At 42.0% G+C, this 10,000-nt stretch overlaps 3 protein-coding genes across 3 annotated transcripts in view; 1 reads left to right on the top strand and 2 right to left on the bottom strand.

Moving 5' to 3' along the window:
* LOC134182827 (peroxisomal sarcosine oxidase-like) overlaps positions 1-1,313 on the top strand; it is a 9,063-nt gene extending 7,750 nt beyond the window's left edge. The window contains exons 8-10 of the mRNA XM_062650269.1: positions 169-321; positions 380-455; positions 1,180-1,313. Of these exons, the coding sequence (XP_062506253.1) occupies positions 169-321; positions 380-455; positions 1,180-1,310 (360 nt within the window). The 3' untranslated portion in view covers positions 1,311-1,313. The remainder of the gene's footprint in view (positions 1-168; positions 322-379; positions 456-1,179) is intronic.
* A 217-nt stretch (positions 1,314-1,530) lies between these two features.
* LOC134182825 (uncharacterized) lies at positions 1,531-9,921 on the bottom strand. The gene is made up of 7 exons (XM_062650266.1): positions 9,716-9,921; positions 8,846-9,062; positions 6,894-7,150; positions 6,259-6,515; positions 5,463-5,664; positions 3,076-4,754; positions 1,531-1,877 (listed from the first exon to the last, which is right to left on the bottom strand). The coding sequence occupies exons 1-7, from the start codon at positions 9,780-9,782 to the stop codon at positions 1,596-1,598; spliced, it is 2,961 nt and encodes a 986-aa protein (XP_062506250.1). The 5' UTR covers positions 9,783-9,921; the 3' UTR covers positions 1,531-1,595.
* The window catches only part of LOC134182938 (uncharacterized), a 1,893-nt gene continuing 1,674 nt past the window's right edge, over positions 9,782-10,000 (bottom strand). The window contains exon 2 of the mRNA XM_062650380.1: positions 9,782-9,997. Within this exon, the coding sequence (XP_062506364.1) occupies positions 9,782-9,997 (216 nt within the window). The remainder of the gene's footprint in view (positions 9,998-10,000) is intronic.

Genomic DNA, 10,000 nt, shown 5'->3' with positions numbered 1-10,000 from the left:
TGACATACATACATACAGACAGAAACAGATACATTACAGACAGCCAGACAACAGACATACATACATACAGACAGATCGACAGACAGGCAGGACACACCGTGTACAATATCACAGTAATATAACAACAGCGAGGTCTGTATGACTCATAACATCTCTTTTCACATCTAGCTGTGTTGGCATCACGGTCCAACACTTACAAGTCCCAACGAGCGAGACCAAGTCGACGACTCGGCAGCAGTACACACAGTCAGTCAATACATCAGAGAGCACATGGCAGGGATGAGCGACACACCAAGCATAATCGAACCGTGCATATACACAGTAACCGTGTATCTACACAATTATTGTCAATTACCTATGTATGGTGGCTTGTCTGTAGTGCACACCTGATAACGATTTTATTCTCGACAAACACCCGAACCACTCAAATATTGTTATCGGAGCTGGATTTTCTGGTGAGTTAATATTAAATAATTAATATAGTGAGTTAATAATTAAAATAATTAATAATGGATTTTTTGGTGAATTAATATTAAATAATTAATATGGTGAGTTAATAATTAAAATAATTAATAATTAATAATTAAATAATTAATAAATGAATTTTCTGGTGAGTTAATATTAAATAATTAATAATTAAATAATTAATAATGGATTTTCTGGTGAGTTAATATTAAATAATTAAAAGTGGATTTTTTGGTGAGTTAATATTAAATAATTAAGTGGATTTTCTAGTGAGTTAATAATTAAATAATTCATAATTTGGACTTTCTAGTGAGTTAATATTAAACAATTTAAAAAGGATCTTTTTGGGTGAGTTAATATTAAATAATTAAACAATGAATTTTCTGGTGTGTTAATATTAATTAATTAAAAATGGATTTTCCGGTCCGTTAGTATTAAATAATTAATAATAGATTTCTGGTGAGTTAATGGATTTTCCAGTGAGTTAACAGTTAAAGTCAATAGGAACGAGTTGAAATCAATTACTAGTCAAGTGTATCATATCAAATCTTTTCTATATTCTAAACTAGAAATTATGTACAAAACATCAAGTGGGCGTGGCACACTGGATTTCAGAACTGATTAAAATACAACATTTTAATTAATTTAATTAACCATATATCAAAAATTATTTTCTGTGATTGAGAGTGTATACATTTTCGTAACTGTATGTAGGCCATGGTTTCAAGCTAGCACCGGTTGTCGGTCGCATACTGGCTGCACTCGCCATCGGCGAAGACACACAATACGATATGAAACCATTCAAAATCACCCGATTTGGAAAGACAGTGACGTCATCACTATGACTGTGACGTCATCACTGACCGTTTGACACAAAATTATACACACACACACACACCGAGTTTCCTTGCTTTATCGTAGCCTTCATTTTTCTATCTCTTTTGTATACAAAAATACAAGGCCATCGATTAATCAACTTAAAATAGAGAAATACTGCTACAAAGTCTCTACTCGTGAGCAACCGTTGCGATGTGTTGCGTTAACGTCGTAGCCTCGTGCTAATTTAAAACAACTGGAAAGATCGCTGTGCGCATCAATGATTCATTAATATCAATCAGCTTGTTTGCTATCTAAATCGAGTCCAGAAGCTCGCTCGCTTCCGTGCATTCAAGCAGCTTGACTTTGTCTTTCAGTCGGATGGTCGTGCTCATCTCTCGTTTCTCCCACTCTGTGAGGAGGCTGAGAGTTGGTGAGTTGGTCTGGTCGAAGATGGCCATCTCGGAATGCGTGAATCCGAGGTAGAGAGCGAGGGATCGCCAATCGGGGACGGGAAGTTGTGGGGCGTCGAACAACTTGGCCAAGTGGACACGGACGTTGTAAGTCAAACGATCACGAATCGAGAGCGGAGAGGCCTGGAACAAATTTAAATTCGTTAAATTAATTGGGTAAATATAAATTATATTTACCCAATTAATATTAATTATCAAATCATTGTTCTAATACTTTATATTAACATCCTAACACATTTTCAAAATTCATTAATTTAATAATTTACCCTAATTAATATTGATTAATTGCCCAATCATATTATTTTATTTCAAAACATTTTCAAGAAAATTATTTTTATTTTGCCCAAATTAATATTAATTACCAAATGATAGTTTTAATACCTTTATATTAACGTCATACACAATTTTTAAAAATTATTAATTTAATATTTTATCCTAATTAAAATTAATTAATTGCCCAATTATATTAATTTTATTTCAAAACATTTTTAAGAAAATTAATTCTACTATTTTGCCCAAATTGATATTAATTATCCAATCATAGTTCTAATACTTTTTATATTAATGTCTTCAAACGTTTGTCTAAATTTATTAATTTAATTTTACCCTAATTAATATTAATTAAATGACGAGCACAAGTCTTATTTTTAAAATATTTTCAAAAAATAATTTTACTGTAATATTTTGCTCACATTGATATTAATTAATTGCCCAATCATATTAATATAAATAAATTATTAGCAACTCATATTTCTAATTTTATATTAAACACTTAAACAAAAATAATTTACCATAATCTGCCCAAATTGATATTAGTTATCCAATCAGTCTTATACTTTTTACCTTATGTCCTAAACATGTTTCTAAATTTATTAATTTACCATTTTACTTTAATTAATATTAATTAATTGACTAGCTACATTTATTTTTAAAACATTTTCAAATATAATTTTACTGTAATATTTTGCTCAAATTGATATTAATTATCAAATCATAGTCTCATACTTATTACACTAAGTTATTACTGTCCTAAAACAAGTTTCTAAATTTAATTTAATATTTTACAGTAATTAATATTAATTAATAGACTAGTTACATTTATTTTTAAAACATTTCCAAAAATAATTTTGCCATAATATTTTGCCCAAATTGATATTAATTAATTGCCCAGTCATATTAATATAAATAAATTATTATCAACTCATTTCCAATTATATTAAATACTTAGATCTAAATTTCTCAAAAAATTGAAATTAAATTCAAATTATTTCCGATTTAAAATAAAATTATTTTTAAATCAAGTTGAACAACAGTCGCTCACCGGCTCATTGTTCTGAAACCATAGCAACAGTGTGTATCCAGGGACAAACGTCTGACCATCGCCTGCTGTCAGCACCTTATCCTGAATCCACTGCAGATCATCTGGCAAGGGGACCCACTCGTGATTGGGGGAAATGGGACCCGGATGTCGAGTACAGACGTTGAACTCCAACCCGGGCATCCACTGCTGCCTCAACTCTTCAGTGGTCGCTTTGATAAAGCGGAGGACCTCGACGCAGACGGAAGGCGACGGTAGACCGGCCGTGCTACCAAACTGCGTATTCTGAACAACAAATTTGACGTGATCTCGAGACGCGAGGAGGACCAGGTCGTGATCGGGATCGATCTCGAAGCGTGCGCACGTGTGGAAGAGACTTGGATGGAATGGGCACAACAAGAGGCATCGGACGAGAAGCCGAGAGAAGAAATCGAGCGGGAGGTGGCTTTGTGAGAAGACCATGGCGAGGACCTCGGCGTCGCGCTCCTGACTTAGAGACTCACAGAACTCTTCGTGATTCGGTTTGATCTGAAGAAGCGACGGCATGTAGTAACTGACGTCCTGACTGGTCGCTTGCTCGGACATCAGACGAGGGCAGAGGAGATCCATCTTCTGCATGAAATCGATGAGAACCAACTTGTGTTGAGCATAGTCAGTCCAGACATAGTTGATGAGTTGGTCTTCGAGGATTCCCTCCGCTTGAAGTCGTTGCCAGGACTCGTGGAAAGGCGCAGCCTCATGATCCTCTTCCATCGGCAACTGAATGTGAATGAGACGTTTGAGCGCCCCAATCAGCCACTGAGGCTTCGTGAGAATGACCGTCGCCAACTGGGTGCATCTCGGTTGATGCATGATCTCGCCCTGTTGGTGATAGAACCGGAGCATCTCGCTGAACTCCGTCGGATCCTTGATGAAACATTCCTCCTTCGAGATCTCGGCGACTTCCTCGATGCTCATATAGAACCGGCTTTGTCGTCGACACGCATCCATGAGCTTGTCGAACTTGAGCCATCGGATGGGAACGTAGCGACCGAAACGCGTACGGATTAGCTCCTCGATATGCACCCGGAGATCCTCGATCACCGGATCTTCGGTGATCGCGCCCATCGAGAGATCAATGGCAAAGAATGGGTACGTGACGTACTTATGATAGGGAGTACCGGAGAGCACACGCTTGAGTGCGGCAAACTTTGCTTTGACTCTCTTCTCGACTTCCTGTCGATCGCGACCGAGCTTATCCTTATGCGTGCCCACAATGATCATGATGGGGAACGCCGGGTCGCTTGTCGCATCCTTCGTCGACTCGACTGCGGCATGAATGCTCTCGATGCAGTGAGTGATCTGATCCAGATACGTTTCTTCCGGGTTCTCTTCCAGTACGATCGTCTGACCGTTGTGGAGAGCCGTGACCGGATGCGGTTGGTTGAAATCGAGGGAGAGATCGAGTACGACCGTGTAGATCGCGTGAGACACAAAGAGCGACGACTGGAGGATCCTGTAGAGCGACTGACCGGCCATATCCCAGATATTCACGGACGTTGGTTTGTCGGCGTCGTATCGAGCTGAGGCCATTTCGCTCGCCTTCAGGTTGGCGGACACTCGAGTGACAATGTCCTCGGGCACGGGACTTGTCAAAGTGCCAACTGCCTCGTTCTTGGTGACAGGCATCAGAGCAGACGAAGCTAGAGAAATCGGTCATGCGTTACACATAGTCAGTATTGTGTGTGTGTGTGTGTGTGTGTGTGTGTGTGTGTGTGTGTGTGTGTGTGTCACAGTGTGTGTGTGTCGCAGTGTGTGTGTGTCAGTGTGTGTGTGTGTGTGTGTGTGTGTGTGTGTGTGTGTGTGTGTGTGTGTGTGTGTGTGTGTGTGTGTGTGTGTGTGGCTCAATTGGTTAGAGAGTTTGTTTGGAGAATGGAAACATCCGGGACCTTGCAGTGTTGCAAGTTCAAGTCACAGTGATGGCGAGCTATGGCATAATTTCCTTGGGCAAGAAACTTACACACAATTGCCTCTCGACTCAGGAGTATAAATGAGTACCCGGTCTTTGACTGGGGTGGAAAAAGCCTCCGACTGCGACAAAGTCCATCAGCCACTGGGGTCTGGGTGGGACTTTGGGTGCCCACACCACAGTTGGCATCGCAGTCGGTGCTCCTGTAAGTACCTGGCCAGGCTCCAGGAGATAGCTTAGCACGGCCCATAGCTCCTACTTAGTGCACAGGAACCCAGCCACCTGGCTGGGGGATTACCGTTTAATGGCAGCTCCTTATACATTTGCCATTTTTGTGTGTGTGTGTGTGTTGTGTGTGTGTGCGTGCGTGCGTGTGTGTGTGTGTGTGTGTGTGTGTGTGTGTGTGTGTGTGTGTGACATATTTCCATATTGTGGTAAATACCTATTGCAAAGGCTCTGTTCGTTTCTTCTCCATTTCTTCCCATTTGGTGGCCGTTAAGTGGCAATTCACCATCGACTTGCGATACGGGAGCGACCACCATGGGTTTAGGTTGTTGCTGTTTTAGCTTCTTGAGCTCACGGGAGATATACTTGGCCACCTCCTTCTCGAATGACTTGGTCTTGAATGGACGATGATCTTTCAACTACAACAAGAAAATATTGTATTGACTGAGTGATGTCAGTAGGAGCTATGCATCAGTGTATGTGTCTTTCTGTCTGTTTGTGTATCTGTCTGTCTGTCTGTCTATCTGTTTGTTTGTCTGTCTATTTGTTTGTCTGTCTGTTTGTCTGTCTATCTGCCTGTCTGTCTATCTGCCTGTCTGTCTATCTGCCTGTCTGTCTATCTGTGTAAGTTAGCACTTGTTATCAGTAGAGTAAGTTTTCAAAAAATAAAACAATCTGTCTGTATATCTGTTTGTCTATCTGTCCATCTTGTATGCATGCATGCATTTATGTATCTATGTAAGTGTACAAGCTAATTATATTATACATAAATAAATAAATTAATTAATTAATTTGTATATTTATGTGCTTCTCTGTGTCTACCCATTAATATGTCAACATATACCACAAACTGATCAAGACTACACACACTCTCCACATTTCTAAACAACCAATTCACACCAAATCCCGATTCGCTCAACAAAATAACCCCCGAATCACAAAACCAAAAAAATCAACCAAAACTACATTCATCCCTCACTTCAACCACTACCAAACCATTCGTATTTGCTCACCTTCCATGCTGTCTTCTGTCCTTGTTCCATCACACAGACATTCGCTTCACATTCAACACCAACCGTGCTCTCCTCTTTGGCATTGAACAGTTGACCCAGTAGAGCTCGTTTTAGCGACGTCTTCCCGCTACGAGCTGGACCGACCAAGAAGAGCCGAGATCGTCGGAAACTGGTGCGGCCATCTTTGAGGGCTTGAAAGAATAGAGCAGTGGCTTCAGGTCCTCGAGATTCGATGTCTTCGGGAGACAATTTGATTCCTGTAATACATTGACACTATGTTGTTATGGTGGAATAGAGTGAGATACACAGGTATTGAAAACTGTGATATGGTGAGGTAGATGACTGACTTACAAGGAGAGAGACAGGTTAGAGATGGTACAGACAGACAGACGGATGGACACACACATGCACACACACACACACACACACACACACACACACAAGCAAAGTACCACACAAACAGACACACGCACATGCACATACACACACGCACATACACACACACACACACACACACACACACACACACACACACACGCACATACACACACACACGCACATACACACACACACACACACACACACACACACACACACACACACACACACACACACTGATAAAAACAAGGCATCACCACTTGGGTAGAACTTCGCCTTCTTGTTCGGTGGACCAAGAGGAGCAACAGAATCAAATGCAGAACTCGGACGCCCGTCGCCGCCATTCGCTGTGCTCAGTTCAGTAGCAATGCTGACGACAGGTAGAACAGGACTGGTCAACGTTCCAGGCATTGAATTGACCAGTTGATCCTGCCTCTTCTTCAACTCGCTATCAAACTTGTAGACGAGACGTTGCCCGGGAACTTTTTCAAGAATTCCCTTGTCGTAGTAGTACCTACACACAAGACAACATCAATGCAATGTATTGCTCAGTATGCATGTTGAATGTACAGCATGATGTAATACTAGACATTATGACATCATTATACAGCATGATGTACACAGTGTCACTAACATTCTAGACTGTAATGCTATTAGCAAGAGGCAATTTCATGATCGTCCTACATACAAGGGTGTCATAGTTCACAGCAAACTGTATGATAGTCTGATTGTATTGAAACTAAAATGTCTAAGGCTCTTAAAATACACGACAAGTTTGGTAACTGATTACTATTAATAACACAGTTGGCTTGATAGTTCGGCATATCGTTGATCGCATGATTACTCACTACTGTGTGCATTCGTCTGTTATCGCTTCGTTTCACAACTCGTTTTCTTGCTATGTACTTTCGTTTTCGCGTAAAATTTCACGTGAAAGTGTGTGTCACACATGCATCAAGTCTACAAGATAGGGATACGGCAGCAAGTGACCGCACCCGAATGTGAAATCGTGTTACCACCTAAACCCTGAAAGCATATCCAGTGTATGACAAATCGGTTGCCTAGGGACAAATAGCTGACAGCTACCCTACCTACCAGCTTGACTTTCCTTCCTGAGCAAGCATGCCATTGTTGGCTAGAAAACGTAACTATAGATAAGTATATGGTTTCGCAGACCTACTGAAAGCATTTAGGTGTCATAGATGACAGATCAGACATGTGTCTTCCTAATTAATTAAGTGCCAGATTGGATGTGACCTGTAGTGTCAAGGAAGCGCTACTGTGTGCCATTTATACTCGTGACATTATTACAGTCTACAATACAATACGCTAAGAATCAGCAAGTTCTACGACAAATTGGACCTAAAAGGTCCCTCGCTAGGACCAAGAGTCAAACAGCGGACAATAGGTTAACAGAGTTACTAATGGCACCAACTGAGTCAGCACTATACTGGACTCTGCTCATCTTCTGCAGTAACAGTTACACTCTTGCGTTGTATTGCTGCATCACAATTGAGGATCGAGTCGTCCAGTAATTTTTGGACTCGTCCTGTCTGCCTTAGTTGTCTACATGTCTGTCTGTCTGTCTGTCTGTCTGCCTTTCTGTCTGTCAATGCATTTTTATACATCAAAGTTAATACATCATGCTAATACATATGACAAAATGTGCACTGTCTGTCTGTCTGTTTGTCCATCTGGCTATTCATTTGTCTGTCTGTCTGTCTGTCTGCCTGTCTGTCTATCTATCTGTCTGTCTGTTTTGTCCGTTTGCTAAGTGTGTGTGTGTGTGTGTGTGTGTGTGTGTGCGCGCGCGCACGCGTGCACGCATCTGTGTTTGTCTGCTGTCTGTCTGTCAATGCATTTTTATACATCAAAGTTAATACATCATGCTAATACATGTGATAAAATGTAAGACATTTATGTGCACTGTCTGTCTGTCTGTTTGTTCATTAGCTGTATTTTGCCTGTCTGTAAATACAGTTATTCTCATAAATCAACTATAGCACCATAGCAATAGCAGTCATGGATTTAGTGTATGGGGGCAACCAGAGTAATGACCGGGCAACTAAATTTTTACGTATGGTTGCCGGGGACAACTTAGAGATGAGACGATTTCTCATACATTGATATCTTACACTCGAAGTAACACAACCGACCAACTATTATATTATTAATCAATATCAATGAGGATGATGTCTATTTCACTCACCTCAGTGATCGACTGAGTTTGTCGTAGTTCATGTTCGGTCTTCCCTTTCGTAGACCCCACAGTCTGGCCACCTCTTCGGTCTCGATCACCTTGAATTCTCCAGGCTTGACATTCGTCCAACGAATAATCGACGAAAACTCCTCCTTGTTCAAGATCTCAAACAAAAACTGCCACAGCTGCAGTCTCGGCTGCCCAGGCCCGGATATGAACTCCATCCCTAAATACCACAAAATTGATGAAAAATGAATCCTGGGCGTTGCAAATTAATCAAGCCCCGCCCACTCCATAGAGATAACTAACACCATTGTTCTTCCTCCACTCTACAAACAACTAGTATCTAAATCGCTCTACAGCTGCTACACGTACAGCTACAACGACCGGGACAGTGTAGCAAACGCGGTGGGAAACAGGAAGTGAAACGGGCGCACGTGACCGTCCGCAATCAAGTCGACGGCGAGCCTCTGGACGACGGTGAGGTGCGAATTGCGAATTGAGAGAAGAAACGGCGTAGTGCGCGAGTCGTTCGACGAACCCATCAGGTTTTGGGTTGTTCATCAATGAAAAGATGGCGGGAAATGCACGAGCAGACGTCGCTGCGCCATGTCGCAATGACAGCTGCCCGTTCGACCAATCACATCACGCCGGTCGCCACTTCGTCACACAATGTAGCAGACTGACTGAACGCGAAGGCGCCATCCGAACCAAAGAGCGCGAAGCTCACCCGGAAGTCCCGCCCAGCGCGCACATAACAAATGAGACTCGACATCCGCTTTCTCCACTGCACATTCGACCTTCGACTCGCACAAATTCGGGAGACACACTTGCAGACGCGATTTCGAGCGAAAGAGCTGCGTGCGCGAGAGAACTCACCTCTGGCTTGTTGGTCAGGTGGAGGAGGTGGAGTCTGGCGGGTCTGGTAGGAATGGTCAGGATTCATTACCGTTTGCGTTGCCACATGCAACGCGAACTCGCGACGGTGTCGACGGAAAGAGACGAGCTGACGGCGCGCACGACAACGTGAGAGCCGAACTCGAGAGCAGCTGCATCAACCAATCTCGACCGGAAGTGCGTAGACTTCGTTTCCGGATGATCTGCGCATGGTGATGTCGTTTTCACGCATGCGTATCCGACGTCCACGTGCGGGAACGCCTCCTT

Source organism: Corticium candelabrum, chromosome 8, assembly GCF_963422355.1.
Source record: "Corticium candelabrum chromosome 8, ooCorCand1.1, whole genome shotgun sequence".
In the NCBI taxonomy this organism is placed as follows: Eukaryota; Metazoa; Porifera; class Homoscleromorpha; order Homosclerophorida; family Plakinidae; genus Corticium; species Corticium candelabrum.
This window is presented reverse-complemented; position numbering and strand designations above follow the sequence as displayed.